The 25,688-nt window shown below is 44.2% G+C and overlaps 1 protein-coding gene across 4 annotated transcripts in view; it reads left to right on the plus strand.

Moving 5' to 3' along the window:
• SV2B (synaptic vesicle glycoprotein 2B) overlaps positions 1-25,688 on the plus strand; it is a 243,136-nt gene that overhangs the window by 193,236 nt on the left and 24,212 nt on the right. For all 4 annotated transcript variants that reach the window (XM_043434488.1, XM_043434485.1, XM_043434486.1 and 1 more), the window contains 5 exons: positions 2,899-3,032; positions 4,775-4,864; positions 14,334-14,444; positions 15,903-15,991; positions 19,577-19,741. In XM_043434488.1, coding sequence (XP_043290423.1) covers positions 2,899-3,032; positions 4,775-4,864; positions 14,334-14,444; positions 15,903-15,991; positions 19,577-19,741 — 589 coding nt within the window. The remainder of the gene's footprint in view (positions 1-2,898; positions 3,033-4,774; positions 4,865-14,333; positions 14,445-15,902; positions 15,992-19,576; positions 19,742-25,688) is intronic.

The raw sequence follows: 25,688 nt of genomic DNA on the forward strand, positions 1-25,688 counted from the left end.
TCCTTTCACTCTGCAAATAGAATTAGAAATATCTGCAGAAACAAGAGATATTAGGAATCTCTGGCAAGTAGGACAAATTGAACTGCAGTGGTGAGTAATAGACTTCAAGACATAAACCTCCCACTCAGGAGTTAGCCATTTAGTGTATTTTTCAAGTAAATGGAAAAGAGATTTTACAGCAGAATAATGTTTACCCTTTGAACTTTAGAAATCACTCTATTTATTTATAAAGTTAGGTCTTTTTAAGAAATGCTATTGGGGGACTTCCCTGGTGGACTAATGGTTAAGACTGCCTTCCAATACAGGGGGTGCAGGTTTAATCCCTGGTTGGGTAGCAAAGATCCCACATGCCTTGAGGCCAAAAATCCAAAGCATAGAATCCGTGGACAGTGCACAAGACCCTGATTTGATTCCTGGGTTGGGAAGGTCCCCTGGAGAAGGAATAGCCTTCCCACTGCAGTATTCATGGGCTTCCCTGGTGGCTCAAATGGTTAAAGAATCCACCTGCAATGGGGGAGACCTGGATTTAATCCCTGGGTCAGGAAGATGCCCTGGAGGAGGGCATGGAAACCCACTCCAGTATTCTTGCCTGGAGAATCCCATGGACAGAAGAACCTGGCAGGCTACAGTCCTTGGGGTCACAAAGAGTTGGACATGACAGAAAGACTGAGCAAAGCACAAACAACAGAAGAACTACTGTAACAAGTCCAATAAAGACTTTTTAAGAATGGTCCCCGTCAAAAAACAGAATCTTAAAAAAACAAAACAAAACAGAAATGCTGTTGGAATTGTCTTCAGAGTTTGTTTTGAGTGGCTTGAGAGAACCAGTCTATTTCATAACCTTGGCTTTGAAAGAAAACAGTTCTTTTGCTGATCTTTGCTGATATTCACCTATTTTATTCAACATCTTTGGCACTAAATGTCCTGTAACTACTTCTAAACAAATCAAAGTTGCCCTCAAAGCAGGCGGGTTATTATTGATTGTTGGGGAGCTTTCACACACAGTGAATCTGTGGAAGTACCATTACCTGCATTCTGCAGCTGTGAAAACTCACCAACATAACAATAACGATGTGAGAAAGCCAGGATTTGAACTCTGACCTATGTGACTGCAGAAGTCCAGGCACTTTCCACTGTGTCACTGTTCCCTGAGACAGGGAAATTTGCTACTTGTAAAGATGTTTGAAATAACGTTTTGTAGATTCTGAAGGCAATTTCCAAAAATGAGTTTTAGGAATACTTTGAATATAATGAAAGCTGAGTTGGAGCTAGTTACCTCTCTGTTTCAATGATTATGGAATTCCTTTGAACGTAGAAGCTCAGTTTCTTTAAAAAAAAAATTAGTGTTATGACTGACAGTGGTTTTCAAAGTGTGGTCCGAAGCCCTGTGCTTTGGAATCACCCAGAGCTGGTATCGCTCTTTGACGTGGGTGAGAGTGATCCCCCATCAAAACCCTAGGTCACATAAGGCCCTCCTCTGGCTTTCCTTTGTCTTCCCTGATGGCTCAGATGGTGAAGAATCTGCGCGCAATGCAGGAGGTGCGGGTTCGATCCCTGGGTTGGGAGGATACCCTGGAGAGGGGCATGGCAACCCACCTCAGTATTCTTACCTGGAGAATCCCATGGACAGAGGAGCTTGGCAGGCTACAGTTCATAGGGTTGCAAAGAGTCAGACAGGACTGAGGGACCAACACTTTCACTTTCTTGAAGGTCACTCTAAGACCATGTCAGAAAGTCTGACTACTTTATTTTCAATTGGAGTATAGTTGCTTTACAATGTTGTGTTAGTTTATGCTGTGCAATGAAGGGAATCAGCCATACGTATACACATGTCCCCCCCTTCTTGAGCCTCCCTCCCCCCACCCCCCGCCCCACCCTCTCGGTCATCACAGAGCACTGAGCTGAGCTTCCTGTGCTATAGAGCAGCTTCCCGCTAGGTGTCTATTTCTGCAGATGGTGACTGCAGCCTTGAAGTTAAAAGACACTTACTTCTTGGAAGGAAAGTTATGACCAACATAGATAGCATATTAAAAGCAGAGACATTACTTTGCCAACAAAGGTCCCTCTAGTCAAGGCTGTGGTTTTTCCAGTGGTCATGTGTGGATGTGAGAGTTGGACTATAAAGAAAGCTGAGTGCCAAAGAATTGATGCTTTTGAACTGTGGTGTTGGAGAAGACTCTTGAGAGTCCCTTGGACTGCAAGGAGATCCAACCAGTCCATCCTAAAGGAGATCAGTCCTGGGTGTTCATTGGAAGGACTGATGTTGAAGCTGAAACTCTGATACTTTGGCCACCTGATGCGAAGAGCTGACTCATTTGAAAAGACCCTGATGCTGGGAAAGATTGAGGGCAGGAGGAGAAGGGGACAACAGAGGATGAGATGGTTGGATGGCACCATTGAGTCAATGGACATGAGTTTGGGTGGACTCTGGGAGTTGGTGATGGACAGGGAGGACAGGTGCTGCGGTCCATGGGGGTCACAAAGAGTCGGGCACGACTGAGTGACTGAGCTGAACTGAGTGTATATATATCAATGCTACTCTCCCAATTCATTCCACCCTCCCCTTTCCTCTGTGTGTCCACATATCTGTCCTCTATGTCTGTGTCTGTTTCTGCACTGTGAACAGGCTCATCTGTACCATATTTTTAGATTGCATAAATAGGCATTAATATATGATATCTGTTTTTCTCTTTCTGACTTACTTCACTTGGTATGATGGACTCTAGGTCCATCCGTATCAATACAAATAACCCAGTTTCATTCCTTTTTATGGCTGAGTAATACTCCACTGTGACTATATACTACACCTTTATCCATTCATTTGTCGACAGACATTTAGGTTGCTTCCGTGTCCTGGCTGTTGTAAATAGTGCTGCATATCTGACTGCTTCTTCACAGGCTGGGGCTTCAGCATGGGCAGCAACTACCACTTCCACAGCTGGAGAGTGTTTGTCATCGTCTGCGCTCTGCCCTGCACCGTGTCCATGGTGGCCCTGAAGTTCATGCCAGAGAGCCCGAGGTTTCTGCTGGAGGTGAGTCAGTGTCCCCACCCCATGCGAGTCCTGCTGTCCTAGCCCCTCGGTCCCAGGCCGGCTTTGACTTGGCCCATCATTAAACCCATCGTGATGGTGGCCTGCCCAGGATTCAAGGACTGCCAGAGCTGGAGGGCTTGAGCTCACAGAGTGCAGAGCAGAGGCACTGCTTCCCGAATCTGGGCGGAGCTGGAGGGCACCCTCTTGAAGATGCTTCTGGTACCCATGCTCCCAGAGGTCCTGATGACCTCCAAAGCTGCATGAATGGGGCTTCCCTGGCAATCCAGTGGTTGAGACAACATGCTTCCACTGCAGGAGGCACAGGTTCAATCCCTGGGCATGGAACTAACATCCACATGCTATGAGGCAGAAAACAAAACAAAACAAAAACCCCCCAAAGTGAAAAACAAAAAGCTGCATGGAGTTTTTTCCATGCTACTGTGGTGAACTGGGTTGTAGATCTCTCCCTGCTCCACAGCCCTTCAAGATTCTTGTCTTTTCAGGATCTCTCTCCTCCAGAAGGCTGTTCCCACAGTCCTAAGAGGTTTCCAACTTGATGGTAGTGGTGGAGGCTTTCATGCTTGCAGTGGTCAGATGGGTAGGGCTGGTGGAAGGGCGATAGGACTCCAAGGCTCTTATAGCCCCAGTTCTCAGCATCCACTCACAAGCTTCTTTCTAACTTTCTGCAGACTTTCTTGTTGAATGTCTTCTTTCATCCCATTGGTCATGGGCAGATGCAGCAAAAAGTTTTTTTTTTTTTTTTAATCCAAGCTTATCTCAGAAGCTTTGATGTATATTGCTCTCTAGGACTGCTGTAACAAAGGTACACAAACTGTCTCAGAGTCACAGAAATTTGTTGTCCCCCAGATCTGTTGGCTAAAAATGCTAAATCAAGGTGTTTGGAGGGCCACACTCCCTCAGAAGTCCTTAAGGCAGAGGTCACCAACCTGTGAAATCGAGTGCCTGATGATCTGAAGTGGAGCTGATGTAGTGATAATAGAAATAAAGTGCACAATAAATGCAATGCACTTGAATCCTCCCAAAACCATCCTCCGCATCCTGGTCCACGGAGAAATTGTTTTCCATGACACAGGTCCCTGGTGCCAAAATGGTTAGGGACCACTGCCATAGGGCAACCTTCACTTTGCCTCTTCCAGCTTCTGATGGGTTGCGTACATTTGGGGTGCTCCTTGGCTTGCAGCTCTTTCATTCCAATCTGTCTTTGTCACCACAGGCATTCTCTCTGAGTGCCTCTAGGTCTTCACTTGGGCTGTTCTTATAAGGACACCAATCATGTTGGATTAGGGGCCCATGCTGCCCCAGTATGACCTCATCTTAATTAATTACATCTGCAGCAACTCTACTTCCAAATAAAGTCACCTTCTGGGGCACTGAGGGCTAGAACTTCAACATATCTTTTGGCGTGGGGGACACAATTGAACCTGTTATATATTGGGTCTTGGCTTTAATCTGGCAGAGAGGATCATGGCTCCCACCTGTAGTCTATTCAACCTTAAAACTACATGTAGTCACTCACAGCCTATGATGATAATAATACCCAGCATTTACACCTCTAAGGCACAGCCTGATTATGGCTTGTCCTGGTTTTTCACAGGCCGTAGACTGTAACGTGTCCATGGCCAATGGCTAAGACTCGGGTATCAGCACCCTGCTGTTTCTGTCGGGTTTTCCACCTCTAATTAGCAAAGGACTGTTCATGTGTCTCTCCTTGGTTTTACCAGATGGGCAAACACGACGAAGCCTGGATGATTCTCAAGCACGTCCACGACACCAACATGAGGGCCAAGGGGGCCCCGGAGAAGGTGTTCACGGTGAGTGCATGGTCACCTGTGCCAGCCAGAGCGGAGCTTCTCCTCTTCACTGCTTTGGTTTGCTAAAAAATAATTTTACTGCATAAGCACATCACAGAAAATTTGTCAAAAGGGAAATAAAGCCCCTGACATTCCTATTACTGCATCATAAGTATTTTTTGTGTTTTGATGGATTCCTTCTTGGTACCACTAGTTGCTCAAAAATAGCAAAGGAAAAAAACTAGCTGTATTCGTACTGGGATAGCCAGATGTACCTATCTTTACATATAAATAGATATTATTTAAGAGCTCTCATAGACATTCTACGTGTGTCTAATAGTATTCAGAATCATGTTTTTAAAAAATTATTTATTTTAATTGGAGGCTAATTGCTTTACAATATTGTGGTGGTTTTGCCATACATCGACATGACTCAGCCGTGGGAGTACAAGCGTCCTGCGGTCCCAGACACCCCTCCCCAGCCCTCTGGGCTGTCTCAGCGCACGGGCTTTGGGTGCTCTGTCTCATGCATCGAACTTGGACTGGTGATCTGTTTCACATATGGTAATACACATGTGTCAATGCTATTCTCTCAAATCATCTGACCCTCACCTTCTCTCACAGAGTCCAAAAGTCTGTTCTTTACATCTGTGTCCCTTTTCCTGTCTTGCATATAGGGTCATTGTTACCATCTTTCTAAATTCCTTGCGTTAACATACCGTATTGGTGTTTTTCTTTCTGATTTATTTCACTGTGTATAATGGGCTCCAATTTCATCTACTTCATCAGAACTGACTCAAATGCATACTTTTTTATAGCTGAGTAATATTCCATGGTGTATATGTACCACAACTTTCTTATCCATTCATGTCCCGATGGACAGCTAGGTTGCTTCCATGTCCTGGCTATTGTAAACAGTGCTGTGATGAACATGGGGGTACACGTGTCTCTTTCAGTTCTGGTTTCCTCAGTGTGTATGCCCAGCAGGGGGATTGCTGGGTCATACGGCAGTTCTATTTCCAGTTTTTTAAGGAATCTCCACACTGTTCTCCATAGTGGCTGTACTAGTTTGCATTCCCACCAGCAGTGTAAGAGGGTTCCCTTTTCTCCACACCCTCTCCAGCGTTTATTGTTTGTAGACTTTTTGATAGCAACCATTCTGACCGGCGTGAGATGGTACCTCATTGTGGTTTTGATTTGCATTTCTCTGATAATGAGTGATGTTGAGCATCTTTTCATGTGTTTGTTAGCCATCTGTATGTCTTCTTTGGAGAAATGTCTGTTTAGTTCTTTGGCCCATCTTTTGATTGGGTCATTTATTTTTATGGTATGGAGCTGCATGAGCTGCTTGTATATTTTGGAAATTAATTCTTTGTCAGTTGTTTCGTTTGCTATTATTTTCTCCCATTCTGAAGGCTGCCTTTTCACCTTGCTTATAGTTTCCTTCATTGTGCAAAAGCTTTTAAGTTTAATTAGGTCTTGTTTGTTTATTTTTGCTTTTATTTCCATTACTTTGGGAGGTAGGTCATAGAGGATCTTGCTGTGATTTATGTCGGAGAGTGTTCTGCCTATGTTTTCCTCTAGGAGTTTTATAGTATAACATTTAGCTTAAATTTTTTCTTATACGTGTGTATGTGTTAGTCATTCAGTTGTGCCCAACTTTGCAACTGCATGGACTGAAGGGGCAGAAGATCAACCTCTCAGAGAATAGGGTCTCCTCCTTCCTTCTCCCCATCCCCTCTTCCTTTCTCCCTCTTTAGTCCCCTCCCCTCCCTTATCCTCTCTGTGGAATAAAGCACATTTTTCTCCTTGACTCATGCAAAGAAGTTTATGTCTTTTGAGTTTGAGCCCATTTCCCAGGGATTTTCCCACATGTGAAGCAGTTTATTAATGTATGGTGTTTATTCCACAATAACCCTGAACTCTCCTAAGAGGGGTCTTCCTTGGGTAGATTACTGTCCACTTCATTTGTGTGTCTGTCCCTGTAACTATAAATCTCCCTGACCTTCCACCTCTGTCTTACCCTGCTTGTTGCATGCAGGACCTAACACACAGTGGTTTTCCTAAGGTTGCCCCTGGAAGGATCACTTCTAAACTAACTGCAGGTTGATACTGTGTGTAAAATAGATAACTCATGGAAACCTGCTGTATGGCACTGGGAGCTCTACTTATGTGCTGCGATGACCGGAATGGGAAGGAAGTCCAAAAGAGAGGGGATGTGTGTAGACGTGTGATTTCCCAGTGGCGCTAGTGGTAAAGAAGCCGCCTTCAGTGCAGGAGCTGCAGAAGGCTGGGGTTTGAGCCCTGGTTTGGGAAGATCCCCTGGTGGAGGGCATGGCAAACCACTCCAGTATTCTTGCCCAGAGAATCCCGTGGACAGAGGAGCCTGGTGGGCTACAGTCTGCAGGGTCGCAGAGTCAGACATGACTGAAGAGACTTCGCATGCACGTGACTGATTCATTTTGTTTTATAGTAGAAATTAATACAACATCATAAAGTAACTATCCTCCAATAAAAATTAAATAAAAAAAGAAGCCAACCACAGAGTTGCCTGACTGGGACCCCTTTGTAGAAAAGTGGTCTGACTTTCTCTTTTAACCACCCATTCTAACATAAACAGCTTACTTTTAAGAAATGAGATATTGGCCTGAAAATCAATCAAAACTCCAAATTCCAAAGGCGAAACTGAGCCCTTACTTCATGACCAGAACTCCTCATTTCAGGAAGGGTGTATATGCCCCAGAAGAAAGCTTGGGCAGGAGTCAGTGAGCAGAAGGCTCTGAGACCTGGACTTTTGTCTTTCTCCAACACGCGTGCCGGTCACCAAGTCCTTGGGCATAAACTCTGTTTTCAGTAGTTTTCACCCCTCCACAGGAAAAGGGAATCAGAAAGGTTATGGACTCAGTATTTCCATAACTGATGCTGAAAGCTCAGCTTCTCTGTAGAAGTAGAAATGAGTAGCTTTATTGCTTTGTCAGGAAAGGGGGGCCACAGCACACTAATGCCCTCAGAAATGTGTGTCCAAACTTGGGGAAGATAGTGAGAAGTTTCATAGTAATTGCTCAAAGAGGGTGTGATCAGCTCATGGACGTTCTTCTGATGGGTTGGTGGTGAGTTAAGTGGGAGTCAGCATCATCAACCTTCAGGTCCAACTAGTCTGGGGTCTACGTGCTTGTGAGCAGCACATCATCATTAATAGTTAACTTCTCTCACCAGGAGGGGATTTCAGGATCTGTAAAACAGCTCGAAGATATTATGTGTATCCATTGATGTGGAAACAGGACCTTGCTCCAAGGCTGCACTATTGTTTCTCCCCGATCTCTCATCCCTTCCCTAATGAATGACTGCTTGGAACTGCCCATTGGAACTCAGGGAAGGTCATGGAGGCTGAATGAATGCTGTTTCCTATAATTAAAGAAATGGGGGACACAGAAAGGCCTTATGCCCAGGAGCCCCACAGGGTCCTACATGGGATCATGCTGACTTGATGATCATATTAATGATGTAGAAGCAGATGACTGGATGGGGCAGGGGAAAAAGGGAAAAAAACAAAGGACTGGAAAGAGTTACTAACTTCAGATGGCTGGGCTGTGGCTGGAGTGGGAAGTGAATACTCGGCCCCACTGGATGGGGACCCCTGCTCTGCTCCTGCGTGCTGCCCTCTGTGGATGTCTCACAGTGAATGTACTCAGGGGCCTGGAGGAAGAGCGTCGGGCAGGCTGGACTCAGTGCTCATGGGGAGCCCGGGCGTGGCCCTCCTCACTCTGCCTTTGAGCTGATGGGGTTCAGGATATAACAGCCCCAAATTATGGCACCTCGATGTAGTGTATCTCGTAAGCTGAAGGAGATGGAGAGAACAGCAGAAGCAGAAAGGTTACTCTGACCTCCCCTTGCTCCCCCTTCTTCCCTGAAACAGGCCATAAATCTCCCACGTGAAGGATGCCTTCCCTGAACCAGGAGGAAAGACGACGTTGTTCTCAAGAGCTATGGCTGTTGTTCTTCAGACCAAGAAGGCTATATAAACAAACCCTTATCATCCTAATTACTTCTTCACCGTTATTCACCCAAATCCCTTTGTTTTGTCTGTTCTTCACAAATTTACTGTTTCTAAGGCTTCCCTGGGGGCTCAGATAATAGAGAATCTGCCTGCAATGCAGGAGACCGGGGTTCCATCCCTGAGTCGGGAAGATCCGCTGGAGAAGGGCATGGTAACCCGCTCCAGTATTCCTGCCTGGAGAATCCCATGGACAGAGGAGCCTAGTGGCTTATAGTCCATAGGGTCACAAAGAGTTGGACGTGACTGAGCAAATAACACACACACACACACACACACACACACACACAGAGTATAAAAGCTTCCTGCATGGTCACTTCTTTGGGACTTCATTCTCTTGTGAAGGCTCCCACAGATATGTAAAACTTTAGTAAAATGTGGGTGCTTTACTTCTGTTAATCTTTCTCAGCTGTGTTGTCTCAGTTGCAGCACTGGGAATCTTTCAGTTGAGGAATCTAGATCCACGACTGGGGATCAAACCCAGGCCCCCTGCACTGTGAGCACAGAGTCTTAGCCACTGGACCACCAGGGAAGTCCCTACTCCTGTTAAATCTGTCTTTGCCAGTTTAGCTTCCAGACCGAGTCAGGGAGTCTAGGACGGCAGAGGAGAACTCTTTCCTCCCCTACAGGGCCCTGGCTTCACCAGCCCTGTTTGCTGCCTCACAAGCTTCCATAATGCCCCCTGGCAGGTGTCCTTAGGACACCTTTGCAAAGGGGAGGTGTTAAAATATTCCCTTGAGAACTGCTGTTCTGCAGGGTTGGGGCGAACACAGATCATATTATAGTTTAGACCAAAGCAAAGCCAAGCATCCTAGTTAATTGTAAATTAGAGTAATTGTGCTTGCAGCTGTCAACACACCCACTCCCAGATCCCTAGGGAATAGGGTGTTATTTTTTCCCCAAGAGGAAAGCAAAAACAAAATTTGCATTTTTTTGACTGTACCACAAGGCATGTGGGATCTTAGTTCCTCCACCAGGGATGGAATCCGACAGAGCCCACTGCAGTAGAAGCATGAAGCATTAACTACCAGACTGCCAGGGAAGTCCCATTGCGTGTGAATCATAACGTATTTCCTGATTTGGGGTCAACATTCCCCTGGTGGCTCAGATGGTAAAGAATCCACCTGCAATGCAGGAGACCTGGGTTCAATCCCTGCGTGGGGAAGATCCCCTGGAGAAGGGAATGGCAACCCACTTAAGTAGTCTTGCCTGGAGAATTCCATGGATAGAGGAGTCTAGTGGGGTACAGACCATGGGGTCGCAAAGAGTCAGACATGACCGAGCAACTGACACTTTTTCAACACTTCCACTCAGCCTCTTTTGGCTTCAGCTGTGTTCTTGGTCTCCCTGGGTTATCTAATAACAGGAAGATCAGCTCCAGCCAAGAGTCCCATGATGTGGGCCAGTGGGGTTCCCTTTCCTGTGTCCCTGTCTGGACCTAGGCAGTAGAGCAATTGCAAAGGCCACACACCCGGGAATGGCAGGGCCAGCTCAGGAGGCTCTGGTGTGCTTATATACTTGCAATTTTAGGAAGAGCACCTATGCTTCTACTAGGTTCTCAAAGGGGTATCCAGCCCAGTCAAGAGTTTCAGAACCACTGTGTTCAAGCTTTAGAAAAACAAAGACGCGCCATCCTGGGCTTGGTGCTGGGGAATTAAAGAACCACTTGTTTCTATTTCAGCAACTGTATTTTCCTGTGTGAATATTCAACCTCACTTCTCTCTTCCTTTGTCTCTTTACATCCTCAGTCCCTTGGTTGAAGAAAGAATTGGAAACACTCTTATGACTAAAGCCTTTTCTCCCTAGAAGAAAGATTTGTTGGAGGAGGTGCTAGAAACTATTTTTGAATTTTTTGAGTAGGCTCTTCCATTTTCTTCTGATTTGGTCTGCGAGCACAGACGTTGATAACTTGGCTAAGAGTCTGTGTGGTCAGAAATCACCTTAACGTGATCGTTAGTTATAGAATTAAGTGGTTGTCTTAAACATTGATTAAACTGAAAATCACTGCCTTAATGAGTCAAGATTGCTCCTTGGAGCTACCTGCTGACATTGGACAAATGGACACTTTCCAGGGTTCTTGTGTTGCTGAGTCCAAGCTTGGTCTGCTCACCACATGACAGGCCAATAAATCAGGAGATGAGGTGCTGAGGCAAGGAAGAGAGACTTTATTTGTAAAGTTGGGTGTCCAAGAAGATGGTGGACTACCATCTTATTGGGGCCTGGATGCTAGTTTCTTTTATGGAACAGAGACAGGGAGGACATGAGGAAGTAAAGTAAAAAGGCCATAAATCTTGCAAAATATCTCCTGGCTTGGCCAGCCTCGGGGAGGGGATGTGTTAATTTCTTCTTTCCTGCAGCCATTCACAGGTGGGCAGGGTCGGGTCGGGGTATTTCCCTGTGAGCTGATCAAAGACACTTTAGCTTAAAGTCAGGTAAAGGTGTGAGCTTCCCAGCGGGCTCTAGTGGTAAAGAATCTGCTTCCAGTGCAGGAGGCGAAAGAGATGAAGTTTCGATCCCTGGGTTGTGAAGATCCCCTGGAGAAGGAAATGGTAACCATTCCAGTATTCTTGTCTGGAGAATCCCGTGGACAGAGGAGCCTGGTCAGCTACAGTCCATAGGGTCAGAAAGAGTCGGACATGACTGAAGCAACTTAGTATATGCATGCAGAGGGGCAGAGTTGCCCGGGCAGGGAAAGCTTATAGCTGTAGAGAGCATCCTTTTAGTAACAAAGGCACAGAAGGCAAAGGTTAAAGAAACATATCCAACATGAAGTCAGATTCTGTTCTTCCCTGTTACACACAGCCTTATTCCCACTCCCTATCTCTTTGATTTCCACCAGGAAAACCAGGGATAGCAAGGGAGACCTAATTTCTCTTTTTTTAAAAAGTTAAGTGAAATTGCTCAGTTGTGTCCGACTCTTTGGGACCCCATGGACTGTAGCCTACCAGGCTCCTCTGTCCATGGGATTTTCCAGGCAAGAGTACTGGAGTGGGTTGCCATTTCCTTCTCCAGGAGATCTTCCCAACCCAGGGATTGAACCCAGGTCTCCCACATTGCAGGCAGACGCTTTACCGTCTGAGCCACCAGAGAAGTCCTCCCCCCCCTTTTTTTTAAATTGAGGTATAATTGGCATGTAACATTGTATTAGTTTCAGGTGTTCTGTATAATGATTCGATATTTGTATACATTGCAAAATGATCACCATGCTAAGTCTAGCTACCATCTGTCACCACACAGTTACAAAATTTTTTTTCTTGTGCTGAGGACTCAAGATTTACTTTCTTAGCAACTTTCAAGTAATGAATAGAGTATTATTAACTATTATCAAACCAGTCCATCCTAAAGGAAATCAGTCCTGAATATTCATTGGAAGGACTGATGCTGAAGCTGAAACTCCAATACTTTGGCCACCTGATGCGAAGAGCTGACTCATTTGAAAAGACCCTGATGATGGGAAAGATTGAAGGTGGAAGGAGAGGGGATGACAGAGGATGAGATGGTTGGATGGCATTACTGACTCGATGGACATGAATTTCAGTCACCTCCAGGAGTTAGTGTTGGACAGGGAGGCTTGGCATGCTGCAGTCCATGGGGTTGCAAAGAGTTGGACATGACTGAGCAACTGAACTGAACTGAACTATTTTCACCATGCAACATAACATCCCAGGACTTATTTTGTAGCTGAAAGTTTGTACCTTTCCACCCCTTTCTCTTGTTTTATCCACCCCTCCCACTCCCCTCCCCCCTGGAAACGACCAATCTGTTCTCTGTATCTATGAGCTTGGTTTTCTGTTTTTGTTTTGTTTGGTTGATTCTCCAAATATAAGTGGGATCATGAGGTACTTGTCTTTCTCCATCTGATTTATTTCACTTACCATAAGGTCCTTAAGGTCCATCCATGTTGTTGCAAATGGCAAGATTTTATTTTTTATGGTTGGTTAGTATTCCAGTGTGTGTGTGTGTATGTGTATGTGTATGTATGTGTATGTGTGTGCATGCATGTGTGTGTGTGTGTATATGTGTGTGAGTGTGTGTGTGTGTGTGACATCTTCTTTATCCTTTCAGTTATCAGTGGCCACTTGGGTTGTCTCCATATCTTCACTGTTATAGTAACTGCATTGAAGATGGGAGAACAGATATCTTTTTGATTTAGTGTTTTCATTTCCTTCAGATAAATATCCAGAAGTGGAATTCATAGATCATATGGTAGTTCTATTTTTAATTTTGGGGGGAACCTCCATACTGTTTCCCTTGGTAGCCTTAGCAGTTTACATCCCCACCGACAATGCAGAAGGATTTCCTTTTCCCCACATCTTAATTGACATGTGTTATTTTTTGTCTTTTTGGTGATAGCTATTTTAGCAGGTGTGAGGTGTTATCTAAGTGTGGTTTTAATTTGCATTTCCCTGATGATTTGTGATGGTGATGGTGAGCATTTTTTCACCTGCCTATTGGCTCTCTGTATGTCTTCTTTGGAAAATGGTCTATTCAGATCCTCTGTCCATTTTTTAACTGGATTGTTTGCTTTTTTTTTTTTTTGCTGTTGAGTTGCATGGGTTCTTTATATATTTTGAATATTAGTCCCTTATCAAATTTATGATTTGCAAATATTTTCTTCCATTCAGTAGGTTGTCTTTTCATTTTGTTGGTGATTTCTTTTACTGTGCAGAAGGAGGACTTATTCTGCTGTGTTAAAAAAATGTCTTACATGGGTTTCCCTGGTGGCTCAGTGGTAAAGAATCCACCTGCTAATGCAGGAGACATGGGTTTGATCCCTGATCCAAGAAGATCCCACATATTGTGGAGCAACTAAGCCCATGTGCCACAACTATTAAGCCTGTGCTTTGGAGCCCAGGAGCTGCAACTACTGAAGCCTTGCACCCTAGAGTCTGTGCTCCACAACAATAAAAGCCACCACAATGAGAAGCCCACAGACCGCAACTAGAGAGTAGCCCCGACTCGCCACAACCAGAGAAAGCCCGTGCAGCACAAGACCCAGCACAGCCCAAAATAAAATAATTTAAAAAGTCTTCCAGAGCAAGCTTTCTCTCCTAACACACACACACATACATACACACACTGTTGTCTACATAGGCTCTAGACTTCTCTGATGTTAATACCCATTAAGGATAGACTTGTGAATTTTAAGGTGGAGTCAACTCTATTATGGGCAACTAAGATATAAACAGTTCCTCAATGTATTTGCCAAAGCCATAATTGAGTGAAAAAACTGAATCATTTGTCTGCAGTGAGACATATCTACCTGAGAAAGATCGTTAAGAGATGATATGTACAATTTTGGTTAAGAGTTACTGAACGAGGGGGTCACCAAAAGCTCCTCTAGCCCTGAGGAAGTTAATAAAGTCAGTTACATACAACTAAAAATTGAGAAGTCAAAGTAAGTTTAAGATTCTCTAGCCCATCTTTGCTTCACAGGTTTCCAACATTAAAACTCCCAAGCAAATGGATGAATTCATTGAGATCCAGAGTTCAACAGGAACTTGGTACCAGCGCTGGTTAGTCAGATTCAAGACCACTTTCAAGCAGGTATGTTTGGAGACCCTGGGGTGGGTGAGAGGGCAGCTCTATGGTGATCTGTAACGACAGTGGATGAGGAATAGAGGTTTTGAACATGCCCGTCCACCCAAGACACTGTGATGGGCAGGAAGGAACATTTGGGTCCTATCCCACACCAACCTCTAACTCCTGTGAGCCCTGAACCATGAAGTGTTTAATCCTTAGTTTCTTTTCTTTGCTCTTCTTTCCAAAGGCAGAGATTTTGAATGGAGATACAATGTCTAGTCCGAGAAAGCACCTTTCTTTCTAGCACCTTCTTCTTTTTTTGGTTTGAGAGTTATTTTTTATTCAGTGGGAATTTTTAGGACTTCAAGCCCAGGAAGTAGCAGCTCAAGTAACTCTGAGAGAGCTAGCCAAGGAGGCGAGGATGGGGGAAGCCAGATATATAGGAGTTTTGCAACAAAGGGCAGGTAGTCTGACCATCAAAAGTTTATTGTTAATGAAAGAAAACTAGATATGTCAAGTTAAAGAACTTAGTGTTTTTCCATGCCTGGGAAGGTGCAAAAGTCTGGGCTCACTGAAATTATTCCTTTTATATGCACCTCAGCTTTCTGGGGCCAATGTCCGTCCTGTGTTTTCACATTCTGAGTTTCCTCAGGGCTCACCATGGGGAGTGGCTGCAGTCTGGTGGCTGCTAAAAGGCAGGTATTCTCTTCCCTTCTGAGTTCCCTCCGGGCTCACAGGCTCAGCTTCTGGTGATGGCTGCGGTCACTGATAACTGTGACATCCTTTGTTTACCAATATGACAGGCAGTATTCCACTTATCAGTTCCTTCTCTTGGTCCGAAATTCAATCCATATTGGGGAGACATTTCAGGACCAATTTTTGTCCCACAGTTCTGGGACTCTCATCCTAGATCAGGTGAAAATTCTTGCTGATATGCCACTCCAGTGGCACTTTCTCTTTGAATAAACCATAGAAAGAAGGAAGTGAGTGAAAGAAAGGACCCCTTTAAGGTTTGTTGGTGATCTCTGAGAAAGTCTTTATGAAGGTCAAGGCCATTTCTCCAGAGAAGTGGTCCTATGAGACAAACCAACTGTCAAACACTCAGGCAGTCAATGGCCAGAGTCTACTGAGCCTGGATAACCTTCTTGGTGCAGGGTGGTTCAGTGTTTGAAACAGCATCCATTCCCACTGGTGGGGAGAAGAGCTCAAGGCTACTCAGCACCTTGACATCCCCACTCACTGCGCTTTTGGTCACATGCATCGTTTTGTTCGTGGATGCTACAGGACTGTTAGACTATGACACCAACTAATAAGAACAGAAGAGGGTTTCTTGTTCCTTGAGCAGAATTGCTGCCTCTGGAAGACAATTGCTGTGTGTTCTGTCCGTGGGTTCCTAGGCAATTTAATAGAGAATCTTAAAAAGGGTCTCTTCCAAGTCACATGTTTCTGCCTTTAACCACCCATCTCTGCTGTCGGTTATAGGTCTGGGAAAATGCTCTATACTGTGTGATGGGGCCCTACAGGATGAACACGCTGATTCTGGCTGTGGTCTGGTTTACCATGGCTTTAAGGTAAGTTCTGTCTTCCTTAAGTTCATTAATTAATAAAAAGCTATGACAAACATAGACAGTGTAGTGCTGGAGAGGATTCTTGAGAGTCCCTTGGACAGCAAGGAAATCAAACCAGTCAATCCTAAAGGAAATCAACCCTTCATGAGAAGGACAGATGCTGAAGCTGAAGCTCCAATACTTTGGCCACCTGATGTGAAGAGCTGACTCACTGGAAAAGACCCTGATGCTGGGAAGGATTGAAGGCGGGAGGACCAGATGGGCAACAGAGGATGAGATGGTTGGATGGCATTACCAACTTAATGGACATGAGTTTGAGCAAACTTTGGGAGATAGTGAAGGACAGGGGAGCCTGGTGTGCTGCAGTCCATGGGACTGCAAAGAGTCAGACCCAACTTAGCAACTGAACAAAAAGTTCATTAATTTTCTTATGCTTCCCATGCCTCATCTGTTCGTTGAGGGTTACCGTTGATTCTAACTCATGTAGAGTCTGTGTCAGATTGGATGTTTTTGGCTATGACAGGCAACCCACACTAGTGGCTTCTACAACGAGGAAATTTCTGATCCTTTGTAACAAGAATTCTATGGAGAGGTAGCCTCCAGGTGGGGATTCAGCCTCAGGCTAGTTCTCATCTGCTAGCAAGATGCCTGCAATTGCTCTCGGCATTCTCAGACATGGAAAAGTGTCCCAGTGAGGAAGAGGCTGCCTTTCTCTGAGATTGATTTTTTAAAAATAATTTTTTTTACTTGGTTACTGCATGTGGGATCTTTGGTCTTAATTATAGCATGCAGAATCTTTAGTTGCTGCATGGGGGATTTTTTTTTTTTTTTTAGTGCAGCTTGCAAAGTCTTAGTTATGGTGTATGGGATCTAGTTACCTGACCTGGACCCCTGCCTTGGGAGGATGTGGAGTGTTAGCCACCAGGGAAGTCCCTGAGCTCCACTTTTTAGCATCAAGGAAACCTTTCTCATCTTCCCTGATGGCTCAGATGGTAAAGAATTTGCCTGCAATGCAAGAGACCTGGGGTTCGATCCCCAGGTCGGGAAGATCCCCTGGAGAAGGAAATGGCAACCCACTCCAGTATTCTTGCCTGGAGAATCCCATGGAGAGAGTAGCTTGGCGGGCTACAGTCCATGGGTTCATAAAGAGTTGGACATGGCTGAGCGACTAACACTTGCACTTCAAACCTCTCTCAGAAGCCACCAGCAGACTCTCCCCACCCCACATTGTATTAGCCAAATGTGTGTCACATGCTTTAGGGTCAGACTAGCCACTGGTGAATGGGATGTGATTTCCCAATGACTTCAGACTAATCAGGATTTGCCTCTCAGCTGATGATACCGTTAGCTTTCCTGAGCATTGACATCCAAACAGAATCAACTTCCTGTTCCCAAGGAAGAAGCAGGGAATGAATGCTGGGTCAAGAACTGTCAGTGTCCTTGTGAATATTAAATGGAGAAAACAGAGCACCTTTGCAATAATATCCACAGCAATGAAGTAAATGAAATATAACGTGATTGATGATTAGCTGGCTCCTCTCTGAAATAGTAGTCTCTCACCCTAGTCATTTTATTCGCCTCCGGATAACATGACCCTTCTTTCTGTGCCAGTTTTGGGGACCATTTATAGTGTTAAAAGGCTGTTCCATTGTCTGTATAAAGTGCTTGCAATTGTTTCTGGCACATCAGTGAGTGCTCAGTAAATTGCTATTATCAACTAAAATCTTTTGATGAGATTTTAAACTTTCATCTATGAAGTTATTTTGTTCACCACCGCCCACGGCCAAAGACACAGTCCCCTCAACCCAGGAAATTCAATTGGCTTTAATGACCTCTTGGATTATGGGAGGAATGTGGGAAGACCTGCTTTTTCCAATATCTAACCAAGTGTCTTCCAATAGATATTGATGGAGACCCAAACAGTCTCTTTACCAAACAGGTAAAGGTAGAAGCAGACTACTCACTTCCACTTGTCCCATCTAAGCTAGACGAGAACATAGAACATTTCAGAAGCTAAAATGGTAGACCCTTGGATCCAATTCACTGAAAGTTTTAAGATATTTCCTTATGTCTGATTTAATTTTGTCAAGTAGGTAATGACTTTCCAATGTTGGAACCTCAGAGAGATCTGGTCTCCCTTCCTTCCCCCTCTACTTACTCCCTTCTGCCTCCTCTCTGTAATTATCTTTTATTTTCCTATTTATCATGCTAGTATTTCATTTTGCAAACTTAAGCAAATATATGTATATTTACAAATTTCTTTATTGTTTTATTATGAGAAGGAACTGCAAGAAAGCAGTTTTGCATTTCCTTTTTGCATTCAACAATATATTCTGGAGCTCTCTCATACTGCTAGATAGAGACTTACATTCTTTTTTACAGTGGCATAGAATGTATGCATAGCTCTCCACACTACAACTCTACACTTTATTCAACCAGGACCCTGTTGCCAGATTGTTGGGAAGTTTTCAGACATTTGTTATTGCAAACAGCACCATAATGAGTCACTCTTTGTGGGCTCCCTTGTGTTGGACAAGTTAATCAGTGGAATAGCTTCCTAGAAATGGAATTATGGAGTCAAAAGGAGATAAATCCATCAGTCATTGTAGGCGCTGACCAATTCTCCTCGAGATAGTATTGCAAAATGCTGTCCTCTTCCCAACAATGCATAAGAGCACCTGTTTACCTGCAGCCTCACCAGCAGAGTTTTTGCAAACTTCAAGGTTTTGAGTCTGGTGGGCGAGAATGATAACACAGTGTGGTTTTAATTTTCACTTTTTGGGTTATGGGTGGGATGGAGCATCCTTTTTATATGCTTCATGGCCTTTTTTTTTGAGTTGTCATCTTGAGATTTTAGGTATAAAATATCATCTGTAAATACAGTTTTATTGCTTGCTTTGTACCTTCATATTCCTATGTTCTTTTTCTTGTGTAGCAGAGTTAGCTAAGACTAACTTAGTTAACTGAGTTAGCTAACACTACAACATAGTATTAAATAGTAGTGATGATATGGGTATCCTGGTCTTATTTCTTATGTTAGTGGGAGTGACTACAGTGTTTTCCCCATTGAAAGATCCTTTCTTTTGAGTTGAGATATATTTATATATACTTTGGGCTTCCCTGGTGGCTCAGTCAGTAAAGAACTTGCCTGAAGTACCAGAGAGCTGAGCTCAATCCCTGGGTCAGGAAGATCTCCTGGAGGAGGGCAAGGCAACCCACTTGGTATTCTTGCCTGGGTAATCCCATGGACAGAGGAGCCTGGTGGGCTACAGTCCATGGGGTTGCAAGAGTCAGACATGACTTAGCAACTAAACCACCAGCACTATATATATTTTTACATGCTAAGGAAGTATGCATGAATTTTTAATCTATTGGTATTTTAATCAAGAATGCATGTTGTTTTTTCATCAAGTGCCTTTTTGGCATCTTTGGAGATGGTTGTGATTTTTTTCCATTAGATCTATTTATATGAGTTATATTTTCTAATGAACCACACTGACTCATTTAAAATGGGCTTGATTTGCGTCATATCAGGAAGGCAGACTCTGATGGTGTTGCTGCTCCAATATTCTGTCTTCTCTATTACAGCTACTATGGGCTGACAGTTTGGTTCCCTGACATGATCCGGTATTTTCAAGATGAAGCATACAAGTCCAAAATGAAGGTGTTTCACAACGAGCACGTGTACGGTGTCACAATCAACTTCACGATGGAAAATCAGATTCACCAGCACGGGAAACTTGTGAATGACAAGTAAGTGCGGGACCATGAGCTTTCCTTAGATCAAGAGGACTGTGTGTGGGTACTGTCTTGCTGAGGGAGGCGTTGGCAAGACAAGAATTCTTGAGACTGGTAGAATATCACACTGCCTCAGCAGCCAGAGACTCTACAGTGCCCCCTGGTGGCCCTGTCTATACCGTGCGGTCCTCCATCATCCTGGCTAGGGTTGATTGATCAAGGAGGGTCAACCAGACGATCTTTCCTGAAACCTCACACCTTTATTGGTGATGCACAGAGAGCCCCTCAATGATGCCTGCCGGGAGGGAGGGCCCAGAGGTCCGGCACCAACTCACAGCCTGACTCTTGAGCTTTTTCTTTGATTCTGGATGCTTCTTCAAAAGCAAATCCAGAGGCTAATATGACACTATTTTATGATATTCTTTCACCTATTATTAGCTTCCCCGAAAGCTCAATGGGTAAAGAATCCTCCTGGGATGCATGAGATGTGGGTTTGATCCCTGGGTCAGGAAAATTCTACCTCCAAGTGTCTATTGGCATGGCCCATTGCCACCAAAAGTGTTGCTGTCCTTTGAGGGAAAAATTAGTGCAGTGTTAGAAAAGTCCTGCCCGTATCCTCTTCAGGACTTCCCTGGTGGCTCAGTGGTAAAGAATCCATCTGCAATGCAGGAGACACAGGAGAGATGGGCTCAATCCCTGGGTCAGGAAGATCTCCTGGTGAAGGAAATGGCAGCCCACTCCAGTATTCTTGCCTGGAGAATCCCATGGACAGAGGAACCTGGCAGGCTACATAGTCCATAGGGTCGCAAAGAGTTGGATGTGACAGCGCACTCGCAGACAGACCTCTTCTTGTCTGTTTGACTCTTGCTCTCTCTACTCCTGGAACACTGAGATGGATAGTCCAGACCGCTGGGCTTTAAGAATGCCTGCTTGAGGTTGTCTCCAATGGCCCCAATGGGTCAGGACAGCGCACTGTTCCCTCCAAGCCACGTGATCCACTAAGCTGAGCGTTTTCATCTCTGCCATTTGCCGTCTTGAATTATCCTTAGCAAGTTCACTGGGTCAGGGGAGGGCTACACCGGAAACCCCACAGCCAGGTAGTTCAGTGTCAGTGATAGACACTGCCCACTGACTCTTCGCTACTGTGGGAAAGAAGTCTGGATGAAGTCCAAGAAGGGGGCCTTGGGCCGTCTAGTCCATATGTTACTGGCCAGACTTTAGCAAATGTTCTCTGTTATTTAGGATGAGAAAGAAAGTGTGACATGAAAAGAAGAATGTTATTTCTATAAATATAAGGCCTTTGAGGAAGGAAAGTTAGGAGTGACTATCAGTAGACATGGAATTCAGATTTTCAGATGATGTTTTAAAATGCCAAGGCTCAGTCACAAACATCTCCACGTTTACATGCCCATGTGTGCACATGCCCTCACTGGGGACACTTGGGTCACTGGAATCTGCTGAGAGTGGCCACTGCAAGGATGGCAGTTCCAAGGCTGGTGGTTGGTGGTGGATTGTAACCCCCCCAGGATTTCTTACTGTCAGGGCTGTTCAATATAAACCCAGAGATCTTGCATTGGCATTGCCAAGGAAGAGATGTTGCCCTTCTTGGGACTTCCCTGGCGATCCAGCGGTTAAGAATCCCCCTTCCAATGCAGGGGATGATCCCTACATTGGTGATGATCAGGTTTGATCCCTGCTCCAGGAAGTAAGATCCTACATGCCCTGAGGCATTTGAGCACTAGAGGAAAAAAAAAAAAGCCTGTGTTTTTCAGGAAGACCTAGTACAGCTGTCTCCCCCACCCCTGCTGCCAAAAAAAAGACGAAGAAGAAATGTTGCCTTCTTTATTAGAATGCTTTTAAGTGTTAAAAAGTAAGGGATGTTATAGATGGCTAGATATCCCTGTGATATGATGTTATTCCGTGCAGAGATGAATTCACTAAAAGACTTCATCTGTGAAGTTGCCTTTGTTCAGTGACACTCTATTGTGGTGTTACTATAACAGTGATGGTGATGACAATGATAAGAAGGCTGGTTATTTAGTAGATAATCTCATGTGTTGTTGTTCAGTCACTAAGTCGTATCTGACTCTTTGTGACCCCGTGAACTGTGAACTGCAGCACACCAGGCTTTCCTGTCCTTCACTGTCTCTCGGAGTTTGTTCAAACTCATGTCCATTGAGTCGGTGATGTCATCTAACCATCTCATCCTTTGCCATTCCCTTCTTCTTCTGCCTTCAATCTTTCCCAGCATCAGGGTCTTTTCCAGTGAGTTGGCTCTTTGCATCAGGTGGCCAAGGTATTGGAGCTTCAGTTTCAGCATGTCCTTCCAATGAATATTCAGGATTGATTTCCTTAGGGATTGACTGGTTTGATTTCCTTGCTGTCCAAGGGACTCCCAAGAGTCTTCTCTAGCACCACAATTCAAAAAAGATTAGAAACCTTTGAAACTAAGGAATTGAACATGGGTTTGTTTGTTTTTCTTGAATTATGCTGCCATCTGCTGGTCACAAACTAGAAAACACCTCACCTGTGGGAATCGTGAGCCTCTTTACAAGTTAAATTCTTCACTTTCGTTAGCATTGTCTGCACTCTTACCAGTAGTCCCCTTTTGACTTTATCCACACTTTGCTGATTTAAAATCTAGGTAAAATTATTTACTTTATTAACTACCACACATGGGGGAAGATTACTTTTAGCAGGGAGAGCAAAGAGAAAGAAAGTCAATCTAGAAGACAGAAGGTTGATTTCACGCATCACAGTGACATGCTACACACGCATGTCACACATGCTACACACACAGTTAAAAGCTCTTTTTAGTGGGGCATTAGTAAACATTTTCTTCATCTACAGTGGGTGTGTTTCAGGGCAATAATGCCCCGTGAAGCTGCCAAGGGTGGGAAATGTGTTAAACGTACCTCTGGCTTCAGCTCTGAGGAAGTAGCCAAGACTTGGGGCTCTAGGTTCCAAGCCTTGATAGGTCGGTGACTAGCAGAACACTCTCTGACCTGTGTAAGCCTCTGATTGCACGTCAAAAAGCCATAATATTGAGATAGAATGTCCATCATGCCTCAGGGTTGCTGAAATTGTTGTTGTTGTTTAGTTGCTAAGTTGTGTCTGACTCTTTTGCGACCCCATGGACTGTAGCCTGCCAGGCTCCTCTGTCCATGGCATTTCCCACACAGGAATACTGGGGTGTGTTGCCATTTCCTTCTCCAAGGTATCTTCCTGACCCAGGGATCGAACCCATGTCTTCTTTGCCACAGAGCCACCAGGGAAGCCCAACACTAGAATACCTCAGCATAGTTTAGTAATTTAATCTAGGTTCTGTGTAGTTCTGTAGAGCTTCTTCCTGAATGTCTTACAGCTGTGCCTGCGTGCGTAGTCCATTGCTTCAGGCAGTGTCCGACTTTTTGCGACCCCACGGACTGTAGCCCTCCAGGCTTCTCTGTCCGTGGGATTCCCCAGGCAAAGATCCTGGAGTGGGTTGCCATGTCCTCCTCCAGGGGATCTTCCCTATCCAGGAATCAAACCTGCATCTCCTGCACTGCAGGTAGATTCTTACGCACTGAAGCACGTGGGAAGCCCATTTTACAACTAATTAGCTGCTAAAAATGGGGTTGCTGTTCTTCCATCAGACCTTTACCCAGATTATTATTGCAGATCAACAGAAATCCTGTTGATCTGGGGATGTTTGATCTGAGCTCTTTTATTAGTTCTAATAGCCCTGTCATCTGCCAATAGCAATTGTTTTGTCTCCTATTCTTTTTTATTACATCATAAAATATATCAAATATACAAAGAATCGAGAATAACACAACAACCCTATTCAGAGCACCTAGCTTTGTAAAATCATAAACTATGCTACACTTCCGTTGTGGCTCAGCTGGTAAAGAGTCCACCTGCAGCGCGGGAGACCTGGGTTCGATCCCTGGGTGGGAAAGATCCCCTGGAGAAGGGAAAGGCTACCTACTCCTGCATTCTGGTCTGGAGAATTCCATGTACTATATAGTTCATGGGGTCACAAAGAGTTAGACACGACTGAGCGACTTTCACACTGACTTCAGGTTTTAATATAAATTAAACATCACTCACTCGGTTGCTCTTTTTGATGTTGTTTTTCTTCCTCCCAAGGAGTAATGATCACCACGGTCATAGATTTGGTGTTTTACATGCATGTGTGTTTTTATACTTTCCCGTATATTTATGTATCTGCAGACACTATACAGCCTTCTTTTGAGTGCTTTAAATTTTAGGTAAATATCACGCTTTGTTATAGATGTGACTATATAATTTTCATACTATAAATTTTGCAATTAGGGTTTCTTTTTGTTATTTTTAGGCCATTTACTTCTTTTATTTTAAATATTTTTAATTGAGGTGTAGTTGATGTACAGTATTGTGTTGATTATAATGTCAGAGCTATGGGTATCCTGACTTCGGTGGGAATAATTTGGGTGTCTTACTTTCAAGTATGATACTTGCTATATGTTTTTGATTGGTCTTCTTTATAAAGTTAAGGAAATTCTCTTTTAAGTATGCTGAGAGTTTTTATCATGAAAGCATATTGAATCTGTCACATGTTTTCCTGCATCTATTATGACAATCATTTGACTTTCTCCTTGGACCTATTAATATGATAGATTAAAGTAATATTTTTCTGGATATTCAACTGTACTTAATTCTTGGGATATATCTTAATCATTCCATGTGATTTTTTTAAATGGCAATACATCAACAAATTTGATTTACTAATATTCTTTTTTGTGTTGTTTAGATGTTTATAGCCATTTTATTCATAACTGTCAAAATGTGGAGGCAACACACATGTCCTTTACTTTTATTTTCTACAAAAAATTGTGCCAATATTTCAGATTGGGTTTCAACTTATTATTTTGTTAAGACTATTTTCAGAGCTGTTTAGGTTCACAGTGAAATTGAGAGGAGGCCACAGAGATGTCTCATATAGCATCTGTCAGAACTACCCTATTATCTAGCAATGATCCAAGATGTCCTTGAGTAGGTGAATGGATAAATCAACTGTGGTACATACTGGCCCTGGAATATTATTTAGTGCCAAAGAAGTAAGGTTTCAAGTCATAAAAAGACATTGAGAAATCTAAATGCATGTTCCTAAGTGAAAGAAACCTCTCTAAAAAGGCTGCATCCTTATGATTTCAACTACATGTCATTCCGAAAAAGGCAAAACCATGCAAATCAGTGGTTGCCAGAGGCTAGGGGGGAGAGAAGTATGGATAAGTAAGCAGAGCACAGTGAAAATAGTCTGCATGGTACCGCAGCGATGGATGCATTTGCTAAAATCCAGTTGGCACTGATCATAAAGAATCTGCCTGCCAATACAGGAGATGAAAGAGATGTGGGTTTGACCCCTGGGTCTGGAAGATCCCCTGGAGTAGGGAATGGCTACCCACTCCAGTATTCTTGTCTGGAGAATTCCATGGACAGATGAGCGTGGTGGGCTACAATCCACGGGGTCGCAAAGAGTGGGACACATCTGAGCGGCTAACAGACACACACACATCAAGGTTATGTAACCGAAAGTGGGGTCTGGTTGCTCTCTGCTCAAAAGCCAATACAGAGGCCAGGTCGGCGGAAAGGATGCTGCCTCTTTTGGATGCTGGCAACTCAGTGTAGGGGTGAGGGGAGGAGGTGGACATCTGTCCAAAGGCCAAGCTCCCCCCGCTGGCAATCAGAGGCAAGAGCTTTTACAGATTGAGGGAGGGGGCTACCTGCAGAAACAGTACAGTCAGCTGACAGTCACCTTAAAATTGGTCAGCAGTGGTCTGACCAGCGTCATCTTGGTTGTTTTAAGTGCGGTTCATCTTCAGTTCCAGGGTGGGTTTGTTTCCGTTTCTTTGAGGCTGATTCTGAGAATCGTGACAGCTCACATCACGGCCACAGTCTGGTCATCGTGTAGTCAATCTCTCCACCCAGTGGGGTTTCA

This window comes from Cervus canadensis, chromosome 17, assembly GCF_019320065.1.
Source record: "Cervus canadensis isolate Bull #8, Minnesota chromosome 17, ASM1932006v1, whole genome shotgun sequence".
In the NCBI taxonomy this organism is placed as follows: Eukaryota; Metazoa; Chordata; class Mammalia; order Artiodactyla; family Cervidae; genus Cervus; species Cervus canadensis.